This window comes from Colletotrichum siamense (genome assembly GCF_013390195.1).
Source record: "Colletotrichum siamense strain Cg363 chromosome Unknown KSG_Cg363_contig09, whole genome shotgun sequence".
Classification (NCBI taxonomy): Eukaryota; Fungi; Ascomycota; class Sordariomycetes; order Glomerellales; family Glomerellaceae; genus Colletotrichum; species Colletotrichum siamense.
Genome location: NW_023501022.1, coordinates 147420 through 169053, shown reverse-complemented (window position 1 = coordinate 169053; position 21634 = coordinate 147420). Strand labels below are relative to the sequence as shown.

The 21634-nt window shown below is 57.2% G+C and overlaps 7 protein-coding genes across 7 annotated transcripts; 3 read left to right on the top strand and 4 right to left on the bottom strand.

The window, feature by feature from the left end:
* Positions 1–608: 608 nt before the first annotated feature.
* On the top strand, positions 609–1653 carry yanD-0 (Short chain dehydrogenase yanD; the record flags this gene model as incomplete). Its single annotated transcript, XM_036644680.1, has 2 exons — positions 609–1486; positions 1539–1653. 2 exons carry the CDS (start codon positions 609–611, stop codon positions 1651–1653), a joined length of 993 nt encoding a protein of 330 aa, XP_036489978.1.
* Positions 1654–2043: 390 nt separating this feature from the next.
* Positions 2044–3021, bottom strand: CGCS363_v012830 (uncharacterized protein; the record flags this gene model as incomplete). Its single annotated transcript, XM_036644679.1, has 2 exons — positions 2044–2356; positions 2417–3021. 2 exons carry the CDS (start codon positions 3019–3021, stop codon positions 2044–2046), a joined length of 918 nt encoding a protein of 305 aa, XP_036489977.1.
* A 1270-nt stretch (positions 3022–4291) lies between these two features.
* DBP3 (ATP-dependent RNA helicase DBP3) lies at positions 4292–6198 on the top strand (the record flags this gene model as incomplete). Its single annotated transcript, XM_036644678.1, has 3 exons — positions 4292–5821; positions 5874–5986; positions 6042–6198. 3 exons carry the CDS (start codon positions 4292–4294, stop codon positions 6196–6198), a joined length of 1800 nt encoding a protein of 599 aa, XP_036489384.1.
* Positions 6199–6263: 65 nt separating this feature from the next.
* RFT1 (Oligosaccharide translocation protein RFT1) lies at positions 6264–7991 on the bottom strand (the record flags this gene model as incomplete). Its single annotated transcript, XM_036644677.1, has 2 exons — positions 6264–6333; positions 6391–7991. The coding sequence occupies 2 exons, from the start codon at positions 7989–7991 to the stop codon at positions 6264–6266; spliced, it is 1671 nt and encodes a 556-aa protein (XP_036489385.1).
* Positions 7992–10603: 2612 nt separating this feature from the next.
* Positions 10604–13114, top strand: CGCS363_v012827 (uncharacterized protein; the record flags this gene model as incomplete). The annotated part of the gene is made up of 2 exons (XM_036644676.1): positions 10604–10804; positions 11081–13114. The coding sequence occupies 2 exons, from the start codon at positions 10604–10606 to the stop codon at positions 13112–13114; spliced, it is 2235 nt and encodes a 744-aa protein (XP_036489386.1).
* An 822-nt stretch (positions 13115–13936) lies between these two features.
* Positions 13937–15775, bottom strand: Bco1 (Beta,beta-carotene 15,15'-dioxygenase; the record flags this gene model as incomplete). Its single annotated transcript, XM_036644675.1, has 2 exons — positions 13937–15589; positions 15644–15775. The coding sequence occupies 2 exons, from the start codon at positions 15773–15775 to the stop codon at positions 13937–13939; spliced, it is 1785 nt and encodes a 594-aa protein (XP_036489387.1).
* A 2838-nt stretch (positions 15776–18613) lies between these two features.
* CGCS363_v012825 (uncharacterized protein) lies at positions 18614–21028 on the bottom strand (the record flags this gene model as incomplete). The annotated part of the gene is made up of 2 exons (XM_036644674.1): positions 18614–20403; positions 20848–21028. 2 exons carry the CDS (start codon positions 21026–21028, stop codon positions 18614–18616), a joined length of 1971 nt encoding a protein of 656 aa, XP_036489388.1.
* Between the last annotated feature and the right edge of the window lie 606 nt (positions 21029–21634).

The following is a 21634-nucleotide window of genomic DNA, read 5'->3' as shown; positions in this document are numbered from 1 at the left end:
TCATGCTTTGACTCCGTATCGCAATTTCTTGGTCAGTTGAACACCACGAGGACAAGAACAGGCATGGAAATGCGAACGTCGATTTGGGACTCGTGAGTCACTTATTCCAATCACATTCTTTGATCACTGGAAATGTGTGCGAGTGAGCCGGCCCAAATGCCGACCCGGCGGGCTTCGGATGGTCCTCGGAGACTTCTGGTCGGATCCCCTGCCACCGTCTCCGCCAGCCTGCGCAGGACCGACCACGGCCGCGGTACAACGCCCCGATCTTATCTGCCTGCTCTGTAAGCAGCGTCGGAGCAGCTCCCGATCCTTCAAATGGTTAACCGTGTCGGGGCGAGGCCATGGATAACTCCGCCAACACCACATTGTCAAAGACGCCTCTGCCTCGCCGTCTTGGGAAAGACGACAAGAACTCAGCGGACTTTGACGATGGCATCGCAACAGGCGGACATGAAAGCCGTCGGATTTGAAGTGTCCTTTCCAGAAAGAAGATAATCTACGGTCCTCATGGCTTTATAAATAAAAGACGCAATGCTTGCGGCTGTTACGATGGAAAGCAAGAATACTAAGGTCAGTTCTTTGAGCCTCGTTTCGACATAGCCATCATGCGACTCTTTCAGCCTCCAGTGACGCCGTTGCCGAATGACTTGTATCTTGACGGCCAAACCGCCATCGTCACAGGCGCAACGTCTGGAATCGGCCTTGCCCTGGCAAAGCAGCTCGTTCTCCTGAGAGCCTCGATGGTTGTACTTGCGGTCCGCAACACCTCGAAAGGCGAGTTGGTAAAACGAGAACTTCTGGACGATGCAGCTATCAAGTCGGCCAACCCAGACGCCATCGTCAAGGTCATGAAGATGGATGCCGAAGATTACAGCAGCGTCCAGTCTTTTGCAAAAGCATTCTGCAGTGAGCACAAAGACCTCCATATTCTGATGCTGAACGCTGGAGTTCCGGGACTCAAGCGTCATGTTGCTGCGACGAATCACGAGGCGACGGTCCAGGTGAACTACCTCTCCAACGTGCTCCTGATGCTCGAGCTTCTCCCTTTGTTAGAATCCACGGCTGAGAGGACGAGGTCTCCCGGGAGAGTCACTTGGACCGGAAGCCGAGCCATAGGAAACACCAGCTTGGCGACAAAGGCGCCTCTCGCCCCCGAAAAGTCAGTGTTGGAGCACTTGGACGCTGAGGCGAACTTTTACGGTCTGTCTCGGTACGCGGACAGCAAGCTCCTGGTGGTTCTGTTCCTCCGAGAGCTGCGGCAACATTTGGGGCCTGAGAAGGTCATCGTCAATGCGTTTTGCCCCGGGATGGTGAAGACGGCAATGAGCGACGTGCTGCCACTGCCTTTTAGGTTGGCAATGAATGCGGTGAAGGCCGTACGGGCCAGGTCTCCGGAGCAGTCTGGCTGGATCGGGCTTCATGCTGCCGTGGTGGTGGGTGCTGAGACGCACGGGAAACAGCTGGGTGATAAAGACATCTGGGAGTAAGTACTGGATCTTGGTTATGGAGGCAATGATACTGACGTCGTTTCTCAGGCCAGAAGGCTACGCCAATTCTGATGATGGCATGCGGCTACAGAAGCTATTGTGGAAGGAGACCGCGGATGAAATGTCAAAATTCACTCAAATACCAAAATGGATGTCAAGCTGAGGGGAAAATCTCATGTAACGTTGAGGATGCAATGTAATGTTGAAGGCACCGTTATGAGAGCCAGGACTTTCCATTGGTATTATCCGTGGATGTCTTCTTGGTTGGAACAACGCTCAGCTTGAAGGCCTGAATAGTCTAGTCATATATAATCAAAACTCAACATCGAACTTCCGCAGACATTGACGTCTCGTGGGTCTGGTAGCAATTGCAATGCGCACAGATGGTCTTTTTTGCCTCATCCTCGCCGGCTACTTTCATGCTGGTACGGCCATTTCTCCTGCATGTATCTGGCTCTCTAATGCATGGGAATGAGGAGAGTTCACAAGTTCATTGGTCGCCGCAATATCAAATACTCATATTGTAAAAGCTCAGGTACAACACATGCCACTCCTAACGTGGATGAACAGGAGGTGGCGGCGGCAACCCACCCTGTGACTCCGTCATGTCACTACTCGACTCGCCATCACTGTCTTCTTCGGAGGAATCCGAGCTTTCGTTCGCCCCCGCAAAGTGCAGGAACAGTATGCGCACCAGAAATCCAGCGCTGATGAAGAGAGGAAGCATTTGAACGACGTCGGAAATGTTGTTTACATCTTGGATGTGATTCCACGAGATGGTCAGCTCAACGGCAGCGGTGAGAGTGGCCGCAACGGCAATATTGCTCAAAGTCTTGATCTCCTTGACTAACATGACGTGCACCGCTCTGCAGAATCGGCATTAGGATTGACTGACATTATCATAATGTGGCTGGGAGTTGACTCACCTGATCCTACGCTTCTTGCGCCTCTGCCGCCAGAACGGTATCTTCCAACCCATCTTGAGCAGCAAGACGACGACACAAACCAACAGGATGGCAAAGCAGAGAATCGCGTTGAAGGCGACGAATGCCTTGTTACCAAGCTTGACGCAACTGAAGAAGAAGCCGCACTGAGACGAGGAGCATGGATTCTCCGGAACGAACGAGCACCAGAACCAGATGCCCAGCGCTGTCAACGCCAGGAGCAACGTGAAGCTGAGACCCTTGAAGGCCGGGCTTGGATCCTCCTTGGCCCATCGGAAGGGGTTCCAGTATGGGTTGAAGCACGTCAACGCTTTCCATATATACAATGGAACCAGGAAGAAGTAGATGCCCATCGCTAGGAGGAAGACGATATAGACATCAGCTGGCTGTAGGGTGGTCACGGTGACTTTGACAATCAGCCCGAAGAAGGCGGCCGCGGAAAACAGGAGGCCAATGAGCCTGATGTCGGGCAGGTCGGCGACCTCGAGGTATTCTACAATGATTGCGCCGAACCATTGGATATAGAATGCGACTCGAAGGCCGAGCCCGTACAGGTCAGGCCTCCCCTGTACCTGACAGCTATCCATAGAGCCGCGGGGTGTGGTTTCGTTTTGAAGAGATGACGGCTGCAACGGCTACTGACGCCCATTTCGGGGGAAGGCTACTATTTCTACCTCATCTCGAAGCTGTTCTATTCCCCCACCCCCGTGGGGCGCCGAGTTGTCGCCATCGAGGTGCAACGTGGGACGCTATCAGAAGAGGACACAGCAAGGGTGAACGCCGCACCGTCAGCCGTGTGACATGGGCATCGCAGGGTGATGCGCTGCCGCGATCATCTCCCCATGCAGCACGAGAACCAGACCCATTGGCAGGACGGGACAGGGTTGAAGTACGAACATACTTATAGGCTGGGTATGGAAATCCCTCGAAGAACTGCAGACGGTGGTTAGCTCCCGTTGCAGGGTTGGGCCGCCTTGCTGACGCCCAGGGGACTATTGGCTGACATGGCGGCCTCGATGCCCGCGGCCGCCTACCTGATACCTGTACGCGAACGCTGTGGTGTGCCGAATCTTGTGCAGTTCGCAGATACGCACAAGAAGTTCGCCTGCATATTTCACAACGTCAGTGTCTCTGTTGGTTCCTTTTTCCTAGACGTTGATAGTCCCAGTTTCGTGGTAACGGAAATGGACAGTTGACGGCCCGCTCCTGTTGGGCAGGTTTCACTCAAGTTACCCGAGCGCAGCTCCAGAGGCACGACGGAAGATATCCCATTCGACGGCGCCGGTGGTTTGCGCCAACGACGGCCTCCCTCAGTGCTCCAAACCAAGTCTCGGCTGGGATTCGCACGCACCCGTCCGACTTGGGAGGGGGCGGCATGCGGCCTCAGAGGCAGAAAGACGGGCAGCAAGGCCCAACAGGGAGTATCGTAACAAGCGAGTGACAGCTGGCAGTGAGGGGAAGGGCACATGAAGTGGAATCCGCGCGGAAGTGGGAGAGGTGGGGAGGGTGAATGAAGAACACTGAAGTCCGGGGCCGATCGAGGAAGGTGGAAAACACCGAGTGGGTCTTCAGCTCCGATTCTGGCCGGGGCTCGGTGAGCGGGGAAGCATGGGCCACAACGGGATTAGCGTGACGAGCGGGCCTGGACCCTTGGCCGCTGCTTATCGGCTACCAATCTTATCGTCCTATCGATAAGCAATTTTTTTTCCCCCTTCGTCTGTCTCTGCGACCATCCGGTCGCACTCGCACTCGCCCCTCAGCCACCCGCCCTTTCGACTCGAGCTCACCGTCTTCGGGGATATTTTCAGCGTCGCAAGTCAATTCCCACAGCGACCGAGCCCAGAATCGATCGCGACAATGGCTGCCACAAAGCACTCTCTCGCCGACAGCGAGGTCGAGCAGATCCCCAGCAAGAAGCAGAAGGTCAAGGACCTCCCTGCCGCTGGCGATGTTGACAGCGACGAGGCCGCCGAGTTGAAGAAGCAGAAGAAGAAGGAAAAGAAGGAGAAGAAGGAGCGCAAGAAGGAGAAGGAGGAGAAGAAGAAGAACAAGGAGAAGAAGGAGAAGCGCAGCAAGGACGAGGCTGAGGAAGCTTCCGAGGAAGCCCCCGCTGCCGTTGAGGACAAGATGGACGTCGATGAGGACGACAAGGCCGAGAAGAAGAGGCAAAAGAAGGAGAAGAAGGAAAAGAAGAAGAAGGAGAAGAAGGACAAGGAGGCTGAGAGCGGTGCTACCAGCGCAAAGGCTGCCGAGCCTGTTGCTGCTGGAGCAGAGTACGCGCAGGCCGCTGCCCTGTCTGCTCTCCCCCAGTCCGACATTGACGCCTTCATGACCGCCGAGACCATCACCGTCACGGACCCGACAGACAAGACCAGCCACCTGCGCCCCATCCTCCAGTTCTCTTACCTCCCGCAAACTCCGCTCATCCAGAAGAACCCCTTCTCCTCGTACAAGACGCCTACCCCCATCCAGGCCGCTTCCTGGCCCTTCACCCTCTCCCGCCGCGACGTCATCGGTGTCGCAGAGACTGGCTCCGGAAAGACCATGGCCTTCGCCCTGCCCCTTGTCGAGGCTATCTCTAAGATCAAGAAGCGCGGCATCAAGGCCGTCGTCGTGTCCCCGACACGTGAGCTGGCCATGCAGACCCAGGAACAGCTCGAGCACGTTTCGTCTCTCCTTGGCCTCAAGTGCGTGTGCATCTACGGCGGTGCTTCCAAGGATGACCAGCGCGCTCTCCTGAACCGTGGCGCCGACGTCATCGTGGCGACCCCGGGTCGTCTCAAGGACTTCATGGCCGACGGCACCATCGAGCTCAAGGACACGCGCTTCGCAGTCCTCGACGAGGCCGACCGCATGCTCGACAAGGGTTTCGAGGAGGACATCAAGGGCATCCTCGGTGCCATGCCCCCCCGGGAGGAGCGCCAGACCGTCATGTTCACGGCGACGTGGCCCGCGTCCGTCCGCAAGCTCGCCGAGTCCTTCATGGTTGACCCCATCAAGATTACCATCGGCTCCAGCGGCAAGGAGACCGCCAGCGGTGCCGTCGAGCTGCAGGCCAACACGCGCATCACCCAGCGCGTCGAGGTCGTCGACCCCAGGGCCAAGGAGCAGAGGCTGCTTCAGCTGCTCAAGCAGCACCAGCAGGGCAACAAGAAGAACGACCGCATTCTCGTCTTCTGCCTGTACAAGAAGGAGGCGACGCGCGTGGAGACTTTCCTGCAGCAGCGTGGCATCCGCGTCGGCGGCATCCACGGAGATCTGCGCCAGGAGCAGCGCACCCGCAGTCTGGAGGCTTTCAAGGCGGGCACGACGCCCGTCTTGGTTGCCACTGACGTTGCCGCCCGTGGTCTGGATATTCCCGAGGTGAAGCTGGTCATCAACGTTACCGTAAGTCTCGATTCGTGCCTCCGATGCGCAACAGTTGACTGATCATTTCTAGTTCCCTCTGACTATCGAGGACTACGTCCACAGAATCGGACGTACCGGTCGTGCCGGCAAGACTGGCGAGGCCATCACCCTCTTCACGCAGCAGGACAAGGCGCACTCTGGATCGTAAGTTGCCGGAAGATTTAACGAGACTCAAGACAATTGCTTACACATGACCCAGTTTGATCAACATTCTCAAGGGCGCCAACCAGCCCGTGCCCGAAGAACTGTTCAAGTTCGGCACGACGGTTAAGAAGAAGGCCCACGACACCTACGGCGCCTTCTTCAAGGACGTTGACATGACGAAGAAGGCCACCAAGATTGTGTTTGACGATTAAATTACCAGCCTGTTCAGGGAACCGTCTGATTTTATTTTGTTTTCTATATCTAATGGGTGTCTAAGCTAAGCAGCAACCTTTGGTCTGCGGGCCGAGTTGTAGCATTGCATGAGAAACCGCCGTTCCGCAAAGAGGCTAGATGGGTGTTAGAATACCAGGGTCAAAGAGCCAGGGCAGATGATGGCAACTTACATCAAAAGGGCGACGGGGACAGAGGCCACGCCGATGGCGACCAGGTGCTTGAACGACGTGGAGGCCCCCGAGGAAACGACGCCGGCCACCTTTCGGATGAGGTGCGGCGCAGATAGACAGACGATAGAGGTGACGGCGTTTGGCTGCAATGTAAAAAGTTCGAATGGTGTTTCAAGACCTTTAAAGTACGATTTGATGAATGCGATGCTCCAAACGATGCGACAAAGCATGTTGATGCAGTTGGCAAAGACGAGACCTGAAGCACCGAGGTCCATGACGCGCATGAAGATGAAGGCCGCGGAGCCAAAGGCTACAGAAAAGGCGCCCATCCAGACTGACTGCCTGTGCACCTGTGCTTCAGTCGCCACCGATGCCACGAATGCTTCGGCCACGCCGTTGATGGCAAGCAGAGGGATGTAGTAGCAGTATACTGCCAGCACGTCTCCAGCGCCCTCGCTGGCCCAGCGCTTGCCAGCTACGAGGGACAGCAGTGGCGGGGCAGCTACGGGGCCAATGCTCACAATGACAGCAGAGAGGAGGACGTAGAATCTGAGCAGGGTGTGCAGATGTTGGCTGGCCGTGTTTGCGGTCTCCCTGGAGGGCTTGCTGGTCTTTGTGTCTTGCGACAACAGGAGGCGGCTAAAGTAGCTGCGGCTGCTCTCTTCGATTGGCTGAAAGACCAGGCGGGCGAGCAGGCCTCCGTAATTGTTGGCCAGGGCATACACGCCTTGTGACTTGGGAGAGGAGAGGATGGAAACCAGGAAAGTGTCGCCCTGGGTGAGGACGTGCTTGACGATGCTCTGGGCCATCATGCTGGACGCCAGGCTGACGGTTGGCCGGTAGAAGTACGAGGCGACGTATTCTTGACTGGGGCCCAGGCTCTTTGGGAGAAGTGAGAAGCCGTCTGTGCTTGATAGACGAGCGCCGGACCAGAGGTAGACGAGCAGGAGACTGGCGCCGTAGGACAGCTGTCCGGCGGCGAAGGGGAGAACGCCAAACTCGATGCCGGCTCGCGACGCCCACGCGGCGGTGCCAAAGGTGACGATGCACCGCAGGAAGGTTGCGATGGACTCTGCGGTGGCGCGAGTGCCGAACTGCAGTCTTGTCTGCATGAGAACGAAGCAGGGCTCGGAAAGGAGCTCGAGCACGGCGGCGACGGCGTAGAGGCGGAGGGCGAGCAGGAAGTTGGGGGTGTTGCGGGTCAGCTCATCAGCGGACGAGAGGTAGAGCCATCCAAGGCCGACGGTGACGAGACAGCCCAGCAGGACGGCGAGGTAGCCGAGATTGACGACGGCCTGGCTCTCACGGCCGACGCGGGCTTTCGGGTCGTCATCGCGCTTGCTGGAACCGGGGCGGGTTTCCTGGCGTTGGACGGCGACACGCAGACTCTCGCGGGCGAAGAAGAGGACGGAGAGATAGTAGACCTCCAGTTGTGTCGAGACGCCAAGGAGCTGGGCGGTCAGGAAGCGCAGGAGCAGCTGGTTGGCGATGAAGGTGCTTGCGCGGGAGCCGATCTGGAGGATGATGAGGAGGGAGGCGCCGCGGACGACGGTCTTGCTGGCGTCTGCGGGTGCCGGCGGCTTCTTTTCTGAGGACGACATTGCGCACCCAGCGATGGCTTGGGCCGAATCCGCGGCTATGTGGTGTCTGTGGCGTGAGGTCGGAAGGGCGGAAGAAATGATGTTGAGTGACGGGCTTGAGGCAACCGTGTTCGGACCCGGTTGACGGAGGTCAGAGGCTTGACGTCGGGATTGTCATTGAGATGATCTAAAAGTGGCTCGGCCGAGATCCACAGCGGTGTACCTCACACACTGAGAGTACCTGTCCGCCCTGGGCCCGGGCGCTGTCAGGCACCGAATTTACAGTGGGTGCACACCGAGATGCAGCGGATCGGTCCACTGAATCTAATGCGTGCTGCCGGGCCGGCTGCAACCAACCCGTCGCCGCGGGTGTCAGAGGTGAGGGGCCGCCGCCGGCTGAGTCTCTTCGCCGAGCATCACCTTCAGACGGGCTCTACTCACGGGCAGGCTTGTGGTAGGAAGCGAGCGGGAGATGTTTCACCGATAGGAAAGACTTACCAAGAGGGATGACAGCTGTAGGCCAGTCATGTCTGAGGATACACAACGGTGGAATCGCGACAAGATTCCTTTACACGAGGTAGTTCCTCTGCGCTAGATGACGGGGAATTCTTTCACGCGCCATTGTTTTGAGTAGTCGCGGTCGCGAGCAGTAAGCTTTTGACTCGGGAATGGGATAGAAAAACTTGGTCGCGGGGATAGCCCGATCTGAGTCAATGTGCGCCGATTCAGAACTCCTGTCAGATGGACGTGGGCTAGCGCGATGAACCTTGTAGATTGACGGCGGTCACGGCCATCGTTATCTGCAAATTTGCGTCATGGTCACCGAGTTTTCACTTGTTCGTTGAGTCGAGATGCTGTTGGTCTGGAGCGACTGCGAGGAAGTGAGGTGGCTGGTGGTGGTGTGAAGGTGAGGTGGCCGTCGCCATGCGGCCACCAGATGAGTGGCTGCCAGCTCCTGTCACAAGACACCACTGACGAACCTGAGGGAACCCAAGGTACCTAAGGTAAGGTAGTCTGTCGTCATTTTTGGCAGACATGATGAGTCTCATTCGTTGGTAATGGCTGGCTGGCCTCGTGGGGTGGCAGTTTGTGGTTCCTTATCTCATGTACTTTTCTCAGTGAGGTAGGTAGGTACATTGAAGACAACATCTCACCTCTGAGCCAGACAGCAGTGACTTGTGAACGTGAAGCGGCAGAGCGGGCACTGGTGGTGGGGTTCGTTGACTTGTTCCTGGGGGACGTGGGCGGGATGACAACTCTGATGTGTGGTGTTCCTGGATTGGTGGAGACCTTGGGTACGTGGGTACCTTAGTGTACGCCGAAAGAACGCCAAGTGGGGACCCCAAAAGACGCCATCCCGGTTTGGATCAGCGTGGGAAGAGCGAGCCTGCCTGTGCCTGCCTGTGTTTGGCTTGACGCGAACGTTTCTTTCCTTCTCTGGAGGGCGCCATGTGCGCTGTTGGGCTGGGCTGCTGCACTGCGCTGCGCCGTCCCGTCTCAGCTATTTCCAGCTTCAGCTTCTTTTTTTTCTTGGGTAGCTCTCCCGTCTTCCATCTCGTTTTTCTTAGGGTCGTCATTCCCATCTTCCATTCCATCCCGTCTGTCCTGACTGACTCCTGCGAGGCCCCTGCGCGCCTTTGCCCTCCACTGTCTCAAGTTCTCAATCTCACCATCGCATCCTCTGTGTCTGTTCAGGACTTCGGGCAGCCTATTCCTGTTCCTGTTACTGTCGGGTTCCTGACCGGGACCCCTTCCACCTCCCTCCACCCCCTCCCGTCGTCTGCTGGGTCGGACGAACACCTGCTCGATACCTCACTGCCGCCTTTGTATCTTCTTTCTTCAGCATCATTACCTCGCCTACGGATACGGATACATACCTACGACAATACAACACACTACTACCTAGCAGACACCCCGCTTCGTTATCGGATCCGACCTCGCAGCCTCTGCCGTTGAAATCTTTTTCTTTTCTCGCGCTGCCTCTCTCTTATTTGATGAGACTCATTTCGGCTCGGACCACATGCTCTCAAAAGAAACTGCAGTCGACCCCCGCCGGCCTGGGTCATCCCCTGTCCATACCGCGCCTAGCAGACCATCGAGAGCCACACTGCTCCAGTAAAGGCACAATCGCCCGCCAAAGACACAACCGCATACAGAGGGCCTCCCAGTCACTCCCAGTCACGCCCACTTCGCGATAACACGCACAACGGCGGATACTCCTACTCACCACGCCTTGGCACTCGCATTGGGTGCTCACCGCGCCGCCTCGTCTCTTCTCTCCCAATCGCGTCGACCCCCAATACAATACAAGTACGCCCAAGCTACGGAAACTGTACACCTACACGCACACGCACACACAAACACACAACAACCACAATTCGACATAAAATCATTCCTCCCTCTCTCGCGCACAATCCCGCCGGGTCTCACTCTCATCACCGACTCATCTCGTCGACCCCAGCCCGAGTCGCTACGGCTGCGGTACCGAAAACCCTCGTTTATTCAACCCCCACCTGCTCGTGATCCCCATCGGCAGCACCCCGTCCACGGTTCACAGTGCCCGCGTCCGTGCTGCCCTCGTCTCAGCTCAGCATGCTGCCCGCCGTAGAGACGTCTTCTCTGCCGCGATAACAATGGCAGAGTCCACCGATGACGCCCCATCTCGCGACGCCGACGCCATGGCAGACTTCGTCCCAACTTCCACGGCTCGCCCCGACGATGGCCCAAAGCTTCGCTGCTGCTGCGGCCGCAACGATTGCGCCTTTCTCAAACACAGCTGCACCCTCCTAGAAACCGTCGAAAAAGATGTCCATACCGCCGCTAAGCTGGGCAAGGTGCGTTGTCTCTGCCCTATTCCCTCACCCTTCTTTTTTCTCCCCCGTCCAACTCAAAGTCAAGAACATTCCAGCCTCTGCTCCAGCTCTGTTCGTCCCGTGTCCTATCTCGATGCATTCCAAGACCTCATTTCCTGTGATTCATATCAAGAAGATGGGGCCCTGTGCTCGTTTCAGTCCGCAAACTTTGCTCTCCAGCTCCGCGCTTGACATGGCCAATTGCATTTTTTCGGAACCACCGCTCATGTCGACATGTCGCTGACCTTTTCCCTCCAGGCCCTGCTTGCCCGCCACGAGGCATACATGGCCGATGCGGAACGAGACCGCCTGTCGTTAACAAGTCGAATCGAACAGTTGGAGAACGACAAGCTGGAGCTACAGGCCGAGAACACGAGGACCGTCGAGGAGAACCGAACCTTGCTCGACCAGCTCGAGATGCTGAACAATACCGTCCAAGATTCCGACATCCGGATCCAGACCCTGGAGGCAACCCTGCTGTCTTCCCACCAGGCCGTCCGTCGCCTGGAGGGCGCAGCAGCTCGTGCTGCTGAGATGGAACGGCATATCGCCCTCCTCGAGCAGGAGCAGCTGCGTCTGCAGAACACCCTCATCACCTCCGAATCTGAAGCCCGCTCTGCCATGCAGCGATGGAGGAAAGCCGAGAGGGGGATCTCCGATCTTCAAGAGCAGCTGGAGCGCATGGAACAGGAAGCCAAGGAGGAACGAGAACGCCACACCGAGGTTCTGGGCCGCATGGAGCGTCAACGAGAGATGGAAAAGGAGCTGAATGCCGCTGCTGGACGTCTTAAGGGAGCCGCCGCAGCCAAGTCACTCAACACCGGGAAAAGCGGCACAAATGTGGTGTCCCATTTCGTGCGTGATCTGCTTCAGGATAACGCAAACCTGCAGTTGGGCATGGCGGAACTGCGGGAAATGCTGGTCAACTCCAACGACGAAATCCAGGCTTTGCGGGACCAGTTGATGTGCCACCAGCCTATCCACGAGGACGACACAAGCGCCGTGTCTACTTTGCGCGCAGAGCTTCCCCTGGAACCAGCCGAGGTGACTCAAAATATCTCCCAGGAGTTGCATATTCATCACCACTACCACGTGGCTGAAAAGAACAAGTCGAAGAAGAAGCGTCACAGCTTGAACCCAGGACTCTTTTCGCCTACGAGCGTTTCAAGATCCTCTACACCTCCTCCGGCGTGGCGCCCTCCACCATCAACACCAGCCATGGCCTCCCACTCTCACAAGGCCTCCACCTCGACAGTCTCCATGGGGCCATCTAACAGATGGTCCGTTTTCTCGGAACAACCGTCAGAGTTCGCACCTTCGTCCGTCCCAAGCTCCCCGCAGTCGAATCCGCGACTGTCCATGTTTGACAGGCCAATCCTGGATATGGATATCCCCACGTCTCCAACCACAAGTCTGGACCCGACTTCACCAACATGGAAGTCATCTCACAACAAGCGCCCATCGGAAGCGTCCATGCGAAGCTTCTCAGTGCCTAGTAGGCTTTTAAGCGTGGCATCCCCTGCTGCACCTGCGGCACCTGCGCTTCACGTCACACAGCACATCTCGACAACGATCGAGGAGGAAAGAGAAGAGAACGGCGCAGAGGAGCTTCCGGATCTCACTTCAGCCAGTGAAGAGGTCACGGAGACTGACACGGAGACGATGGAGACGGAGACGGAAAGGTCGTTCTCGAAATACGAGGAGCTACCCCGGCAGCGTCTGCATCGTGCAGTCTCTCATGAGTCGATCATGTCTCTGTCTGGAGGACTTGACATTCACACGCTGAAGGTGCGACCGAGCCAAATGACCCTGCGGCCTTTGGGCGGGGCAGACGCCGTTTTCACTGGCGTTACTGCGCGGTCTACCATCTCTCGCGGAAGCGACAAACGAAGTGACGTTATGTTGCGCGACAGCCTCGCAGGGTTGCCCATGCCGAGAATGGTGTCAACGCCCGTACGTGGCACATCGCCATCTAGCCCCGGATCGCAGCACTCTCAGTACTCGAGCGGTCTTGGGAGATGGGTCAGCTGGCGGCCGTGGAGCGGCGGAGGTTCCGTTCCCCCACGAGCAACCACTCCAACAACCACCCCGCCCACGCCTACGCCGCCCAAACGGAGTGGCAAGGAGAAAGAAAAAGAGAGAGACCTTCGCCGTGCACCAGGCATCAACCAGCCCGGGGCGATACCTGGGTTTCAGGAGTACTTGGCGGCTCACCAGCGCCGCGGGCCCCCAAGCAAGGTGTCTCCTGACCTTGTTGATATCGACGCGCTGCGAGAAGGACTCGAAGAGTGATTGGCGAGTCTTGGATTGCCTGTATGAGGCATTTTGGTTCCTTTGTTTTGCATTCGGCGTTACTGGACATATTCAAGGATAGGAGCTGGAGATACCCTACTGCTTAGACGAGTTTGCATTCATTTCGCCCCTAGTCTACACATTTCCTTTGTCGCCCCCGCCCGCATCATATCCTATCTATTCAGGGCATCAAGATGCATGAATCCAACAGAAAAACCATGAGCATATACTTACAGCTAGCAACCTGCATTGAAGCACGATGCATACTCTAAATATAATTCTAGTCACATCCTAAAGCCTTTGACTTATTCGCGACTGATGTCTGGTGAGAATGAATGAGCGGAATAAGGAGGCTGCGAGGACAAGTGTGTCGTCAGTGATGGGGACATTGAAGGGATAAGCTCTCACTCAGCGAGATGCCAGCCTCCCTTATAACAAGAACAAGGTAGCCGGACAGAGGTCCAAACTGGAGATAATTCGGGTTTGTGTTGAGTTTTGGCCAATGCCACATCTGCCACCGTGAAGGAGTAAAGTGACTCCAGTCCGTTTCGGTGAGCGTTGCCCATGCCCTGCCACTGAAGCATCATTCTCAAATTCGGATGATAGTAGTGTTAACGGACGTCTTTCATTAATCGCTGTCCCCTGGAACAACCAGGGGTCGTGGGAGCAAACTTCTCGTCATACCCAACGCCCTCATCATGAAGACGGTCTATCTTTCATCATCATCAAGGTATCATAACATAATGAGACATCATCATCGTTAAAGGTCCAGCACCAAAATTGATCCACACCACATGCCCACACTTCAATTTCCATCCACATTCAGTTCATACCCGAGGCCGAAGGCGCGTGGATGCCGTGGAAGCCCAGGCCCACAGCAAAGTCGCACTCGGCGCGGCCGAGCTCCGTCATCGTCGTGGCGTCCAGGCAGAGGAGGTAGCTCGTTTGCGTCGTGCCGTCCAACACGACGCTGAGGATGACGCCGTCGTCCTCGGCTGGCGCCTCGCCGTTGCTCGAGGGCCGAGGCACGAAGATGGGCTCGCCGGGCGTGTGTGCGTGCGGGCACTCCCACATGAGCGCCTCGCGCGTGTCGGCGTCCGTCTTGACGATGGTGTCGAGGAGGGTGCTGAGGCCGCGGTCCGAGAGGCTGTAGACATAGCGGTGGCGGCGGGTGAGGTAGGCCGGGTTAATCGTCGGCAGCTCGCCAGCGTGCGGGGCGGGGACGGACAGAATGAGCTCGGGCTCCGATGGCGGTGTTGACGTCTTGGTGTCGGTGTCGTTTGGTATCCTGAACTTGTACCGCCGGAGACTCGCGTATCCGTTCTGCATCCGGTCGCCTGCCGTCCAGAACTTGTTGGCGGCGTCGTTCCTGTTGAGCAGGACATCGTAGTACAGGTTCTGGAGGATGTTGACGTTCTGGTAGTAGGCCGCTTCGCAGAACACGTCGATCCCTGATCCGTCCTCTGCGGCTTCCTCGAAGGCGTTGGTGGAGTGAAAGAAGAAGCCGGCCGGGGTCTCGAAGGTGGCGACGACCCCCTTGTTGTGGAGACGGTCGACAAAGTACCACCGGCACCGCTTGCTGGCGTCGAACGGCTCGATGGAGTCGAGGATGTTGCGCTCCCAAGGGACTTTGAGGCCGTTGTAGCCAAGATGCGTCACGGGGATGCAGAGCACGACGAAGCTCTTGGAGAGGAAGAAGCTGTGGATGTAGGCGGGCTTCCCCTCGGCCTCGGAGATAGATGCTAGGATCTCTGTCTTGCCAGTCGCGGCGCTGACACGGAAGATGCGGTACGTGGCCAGCCTGCCGAAGGCAAGGTTGAAGTTGAACATGTCGCCCGTCTCAGGGTCTCGCTGGGCATGGGCGCACGACATTGGGCCCGTCAGGTCCGGGTGAAGCTTGGTTTGCCGCGCGGTGCCCACAGGCTCCAGGGTGTCTGCGTTTATCTCGAGGAGGGGGTTCGCGTCGGTGGAAAGCCAGATGCTGCGGACGCCGTTGCGGTGCCCCGGGCCGGCGGGACCCTGATCGGTGGCTCCAAGGGTGGTGGGGGTCAGGCCGGGGACGTTTGCATTAACGGCGACGCAGATGTTGGGCGCGGTGCCTCGGGAAAAGACGCTCATGATCTTGCCAAACATGCCCACGCAGGGGTCGCGGCGCTGGCCGAAGGTGAAGCGATTCTGGGGGCCCAAGGCCTGGATGTCCTGGACCAGCTGGTCGCACTGCCGTCTCGAGGAGTACATCACGCGAGTTGGGCCGCTGCCCTGTCGGTTGTCGTCGTCTTCTCGGGGAACAATGTCGAACTTGTGCGTGTGCGCGAGGCCGTCGAACCAGTGGGAGATGTAGTACGTCCCCTTGGGCGTGTCCTCGATCTTGCAGCTACCTGGTCCCGTGCGGTAGAGGGCGCCGGCTGCCCATGCGGGAATCTCGCCTTGGATGCTGAGCTCGATAGGGCCGCGCTCTTCGGTCAACCCGTCAAACTGGGTTCGGTCAGACAGAGAAATATAGGGTCAGGGGTTGCGAGCTGTTCTTACACCGGCTTCGTTGGGCCATTCATCGTACGCGCCTCTGGTCCGGTTGTCGCGGAACGCTTGGAGATCCGTTTCCTCGTCCTTGGCGGTGCGACGTGATGTTATCGCCGGCAGTCTGGCAAAGGTCGCGGCCATTTTAGGGTCGATTTTCTGAGATGAAGAGTCTTGTGGCTCAGAGAAAGTCGAGTCCTGGAAATCTTTTCGTGAGTGAGGTGTCGATGAGTGTAAATTGAGATGTTCACATGTAAAAGTCGACTAGGGTTCTTTGGTAGGCAAGGAAATCAGTCGCCTTACTCTGACAAGACTTGAGCGGGGTGAACGGATCCTCATTTGGACTGAGCTTGGGGTGATCTGTTAGGCTTAGGGTATTGATGTAAGCTGAGTGTGGTGGAATGTGTGGTGAGAAAAGGTTCTCCAGGTGAAGTTAATCGTCGAGTGGACGATGTGAGTGAGATGTGGGGTGAGCGTGGTGAAGAGGTCACTGCGTGCAGCAAACGAAACACATGTAAAAGCAACCAGCGTCAACGAAGGGGGGAAAAGAAACCAGCGGTAGATGATCGGAAACCACTAGCGGCTTGGATCCCGAGACTTGAGAAGTGACGGTGTTGACGCGAATCCGAGAGCTTAGTCGAGGCTTGGAATGGAAGGGGAAGAGAAGGATGTGGAAATGGGATCCTTAAGTACAAGCGCACAAAGGATTGTTGGACTTTTTGTTCTTGGTGACAACGGATGCGCTTACCAGAAAACGGTGTTGCTAGACCTAAGCGAGTCCCAGCTGATGGGAGAGAGAGTGTGTGAGTGAGTGTGTGTGTCTAGGAGAGCCATGCAACTAACACGCTAGCCGGGAGCGAGTGCGCGAAGCTATCGTCGCAGGAGACGAGAGCGCGCCGAGGCGCAATCGATATCTGTGGGGTGAAGGTGGATGGATATCCTACACCGTCGGAATACGGACGTAGCAGCAGGTTCGGCTCAGTCGCTTTGATCGATGTGACCGGGGATGTGGAGGGTGGGAGGCAGATGGATGGGCGGCTGGATTGGTGGTGGTGGGCCGGGGGAAAACCGAGAAGCAGTTTGACCCGAACTACCGGTCGGATGGGCGAGCAGGTAGTGGTGAGTGTGAGACGAAGAAACCAAGAATCTCAGATCCGATCAAACGAAACGACCGGGAAAAAGCAAGGTGGTGGTGGATGTGCGCCGTTTTTCGATGCGTCCGGGATGGTACGGCCGTAGCTACGGACGAGAAAGATGCCAAGTCCGTGTACCGCGGAGACGAGAGGCGTCTACCATGCGGGTCTATTGCCGAATCAGGACAGCTTCTGGACGAGGCCACGGTCGATGCTGCAAGCCATCAGAATGAGAAGCGGTTCGAGTGATTGGGTGTGCGCGTGATTTGGCAGGTGGTGGGTGTACAAGAGTGCGTGTGAGGATGTGTGTGATGGTGGTACAAGCGGCGAGAGTGGTAATGGCGCTATTGCGGGTGCGAGACGATAAATGTCTAATAAATGGACATTTATTCGGTTGGGTAAAGTAGAAGGAATTGCATGTGTCAGTTGGGATGGGGGCCAGTGTCGTTGGACGTCAAACCGTCATCATAAGAGCGGGCGGTTCAAACGGGATGCGGTGACGGTGACGGCGCCGAGGGTTCCGCCGCAAGCCATGGACTCGTCATCGACGTGCCCATGAGAAACATGCGATGAACCATTGGGAGCAAAGTTACCCAACTGCCAAGGAACCAGGCGAAAAATCATTTTGACAGGTAAGCCGTGTCAAACGAGGCATCCTTCAACTTCATATCACCGGGTAAGGTTGATGCAACGTTAGGAGCTGCCGCACTTGCATTCGGAGCATGTCAGATGAGTTTGTTCCTTCCATTTTACCCAGTAAGTATCCATGAAGAAGGTGAATGTCCGTTTGCTGCTGCTTCGTGGATGCAAATGCAATGGAATCGTTCCATCCTTAAGCGAGCGAACGAATCCACTCAGTCGGGTCGAGCGTCTCCACTCCGAGCCCCGCACTTGCATCCCTGCGGGCACAAACGAACCAATAACGGACAGCTCTAACCACTCGGCCAATCCCAGAGCTCGGCAGCCGAAGCCAAGACACGCTTGGGGCAAGGGGGATCCACATGAGAGAAGCTCTGGCCACTGCCTCAGTTCAGCTCAGTGGTACAGTGGGTGTTCACAATGTTCTTTCTGACTTGAGGAAGGAGGCACTTTCTGCACCGGATGTTCTTCCTCTGGCTTGGTATCGAGCGCCACCACGCATCAACCCGGACGGCCATGACCGAATCACAACCTAATGCTTCCGCCATATCACCATGCTCACCATGCTTGTCTTTCCAGCGTCGCAGCCGGAGATCTAAGAGATGCATTATCGTCCAGGGGCTGAGACCATGCATATCCGACCTTTCGGCAACCTGCTTGCATTCCGCATCTTCACTTCAACCGCCCAAGCGAGGAGAGTCTTCTCGCCAATCTCTCGTCAAGAACACATCACCAACATTATCACCAACATCCTCGCGGTCTCGCCGAGATCAGTGGTCACACAACACAGACAGGCACCAAACACAGTCATCAAAATCATGCTCGGACGACTTATTGATTCCTTCATACGGCCGACAAGCCTTTCCGAATCACCAGGCCCTTCGGCTTGCTGCAGACACAGATTCAAACGTCCGGTCTGGCGTCAACCATCCCCTGTCGATATGGCTTTCCCGACGCGGCTCGCTTCCGCACTGCGCCGCCTCACCAACCTTGTGGCCGTCAATGTCTCCGACCTTGTGCGCCCTATCCGAGTCGACACCTCCCGAGGCATGAACTTGATCTCGTTGCCGACGCAAGGGGCTTACGAATACGCCCGCTACAGAAGCGACACATGCGAAGGACATGAAATTTCCAGAAAGATGATGTTTGGGAATATCTAAACTAAGAGCCTGCAAACGCCAAACCAACCCAAGCCAAACACAGCAAACACTCATTGCCGGCGGACGAGCGACAATAGAGAGGTAGGCAGGCCCCATGCCGCCCCGCGCGTCATCAACGGTCCCAAAAAACCCTCCATCATCCGGATCACCCCGTCCGGAGGCTCTGCCCGGCACATCGGACACGCCGGTCTCAAGTCTGGATCATTCGCCTCCGTCACCCACGTCCGGAACAAGCAGCTCCTTCCAAAGATATGCCCGCAATGTTTAATCCGGACAGGCTGCTCTCCGCGGTCCAACACGGTCCATCCCGCCGTGCTCGCACCAAAGATCCGTAGTTGCACGTTGGGGTCGTCGTCCCACTTGAGCCGCCGAATCTGGTTCGAGATGTTGGACAGGTTGGATAAGTTGCTCTCCTGGGCGCTGAGTCGCCGTCTCGGCCGGGGACGGGGTCGCTCAGCTGCCGTTGGACTGGACACCGCCGGCGGGACTTCCTTCTCCGAGCGGCGCTCCCAGTAATCCGCATAGCAAATCACGCACTCCTCTTGGACGCCGTTGTTCTTAATGAGCGCCTGGAGCTCGGCATCCGTCACGTCCTCGACGGACTGCTGAAAAACGAGACGCTTCGCCGTGTAGTTCCGTATCTCCCGCGCCCACACCTCGCGCTTCCCTGTGAAAAACGCCATCGCCTCCCAGATGAGCTCTTCAAACCCGGTGCCGGTTCCGTACCCGGCTACATTCGCGTCGCTAGGCGGAAATGACACTGCGTTGGCCAGCTTCTCGAGCGCAACGACATCCGACGACCGACGCCACTGCGGCGTCTGGATGATGCGCGCGAGCTTTTCCACGACGATACAGAACCGCGCCATGGAGAAGCCGTTGTCGTATACCGCAATCTGGCACATGAATTGAACGAGACCCTTGCGCCGGTATGCCTTGGATTCCATCAGCGTGTGTGCGTCGGTCCACTTCGCCCCGTTCGCCGCCGCGCTCTCGAGTAGTTCGTCGTTGACGGTCTTGAACGCCTTGCCGACGATCTCGTCAATCGTCGCCTGTCTCCGCATAACAGCCTCCGTAGAGAAGAAGGGCTGTCGGGCGATGCCGTCAGTGAAGTAGACATTGCTGCCCGCACACTCCGCGGCGAGGTTCCGGTGAATCTCGGCAAAGATCTGCCGCGCGAACTCGCTCTGTACCTGCGCGTTCGCCTCGAAGCGCGCTGCCGCCTGGTCGGTAAAGTGCCTACGGGCGGCAGCGGCGGGGTTGTACAAGTACGCGAGCGGCCCGGCGGCCTCGCAATGACACCGGGAGGGCCGGTGGGCGTGTTCCTTGCAGCGGCGCTCGAGGAAGAAGGTTGGATAGAGCTCGGTAATGCGCTTGATGGAGGACATGTCGCTCTGGCTGAAGTGGCGGGCCCAGTCCCAGGCGAAGACGGCGTTGGCGAGGCCTTCGATGTAGTTGTTGGCCCAGACGTTGTCCATGGCCATGTCGCGATCCCAGGCGTCCCTCTGGGGCCTCTGGCTGGGGACCTCGGGAGGCTCGCCGGAGCAGCCGGGGCACATCTGGGTGTACTCGCTGGTGCGGTACTCCCAGTGGGCGTCGGGACAGGGGAAGTGGTTGGAGCAGAGGATGTTGCTCTTGATGGAGTGGCGCTTGGGGACGCCGTCCCTCGAGGGGCACTCGAAGAATTGGACGTGGCGGATACACATGGTCGAGACGGGTAATTTACAGAGGTCTTTGGGCGTGGAAACAATGAGTAAACAGTGCCATCGCGGGGAGTCGTATGTCTTAAACACGTAGGCTTCTTTGTTTTGGGCCAAGGAGAAGGAGGAAGCCTGAATGGCTTCTATATTTGTGTGCGCTTCAATGGTGGGCGGACATTTTCACTATTTTGGAAATGAGCATTCATTGCAGCTTTCAATGAAAGCTTTGTCTAGACGTCGAATTAAACAATAGGCCCATCATCCCTTGCCGCTGCTCGACCGCAGCCGGCGCAGACGCCAACCTGAGAACAAAGAAGCCGTTGCGGATGAGGCTTTTGCGCCACTCTCTCTTGACTTAGGTTGGAGCAAGTGGCATGCTTATCGCCCAGACATGCTTGCTCGCCAGATCCTTCATCCCTGGCGCTGGGGACGAGTCGCATTCATCCACCGAGCCCACGGAAGACCGCACCTAGACCGTCAAGAAGATGTCTCGTTATCCTTCAGTTTGTCGATGGTATCCCACGAGTCGACCGAGGCCCGGGGCCCTGAAGACCCCTGAGTGCTTGCACTGTGTTGGGCTGACGAACTGCTCTTCGTCTTTGTGTACGCCGTAGGCAGAGGATACCGAGACGTCGTCGACGGCATGGCGGGGTAAGATTCGGGCATGGTGAAGAAGGACTTGACGGCGCTCGAGACGGAAGTAGACGACGGCTTCTGGTCCTTGGGCGGGACGTGGTAGGTGTTGGGGATCGGGTGACGGGAGGCCATTGTGTCTCTGAGTGCGATGGATGAATGCAGTATGATGTTCTCTGAGCAGTCTTGGATGAGCTCATTTTTATTCATCTACTAACCAAGGGGTGAGTTGGTCGCCTTATATAGACCTTTCAAACCCTGGTGATCGATCGCCGAACCTTGATACTACGACTCATCGGCGCGAAGTCCCGAAAACTGACGCTCTTTGAGAAACGTCTTCCGAATCTTGTGACACGAATTACCCAATCTTCGCCCACCGCTCAAGCAGAAGCCCCAGAGAGAACACAGACGGGCGCTGCGGCATGCACGATAAGGCCCGCCGGCTCGTCGCGTGGGTGCATAGCCGCTGGCAAGTCCCGGCAAAAGCGCGGGCGCAAGTGCGTGTGTCATCCGGCGATAAGCCGATGTTTCGACGTCTTTGGAGATGAGAGTGGGATGTGAGTTCGGCCGTGCTGACCGGGGTTGTGGAGGCGGGAGTGCAGAGTGGACGACGGAAGACGCAGCCGGTGTGGCAGAACTTCGCATCATTGTCGGGCGGCGAATGGGAAAGGCCACCCACTGCCGGGCCAGGAGACGCAACACGAGCTAGTAAACTTTGGGAAGCCCCTTCGGTCAGCGTGT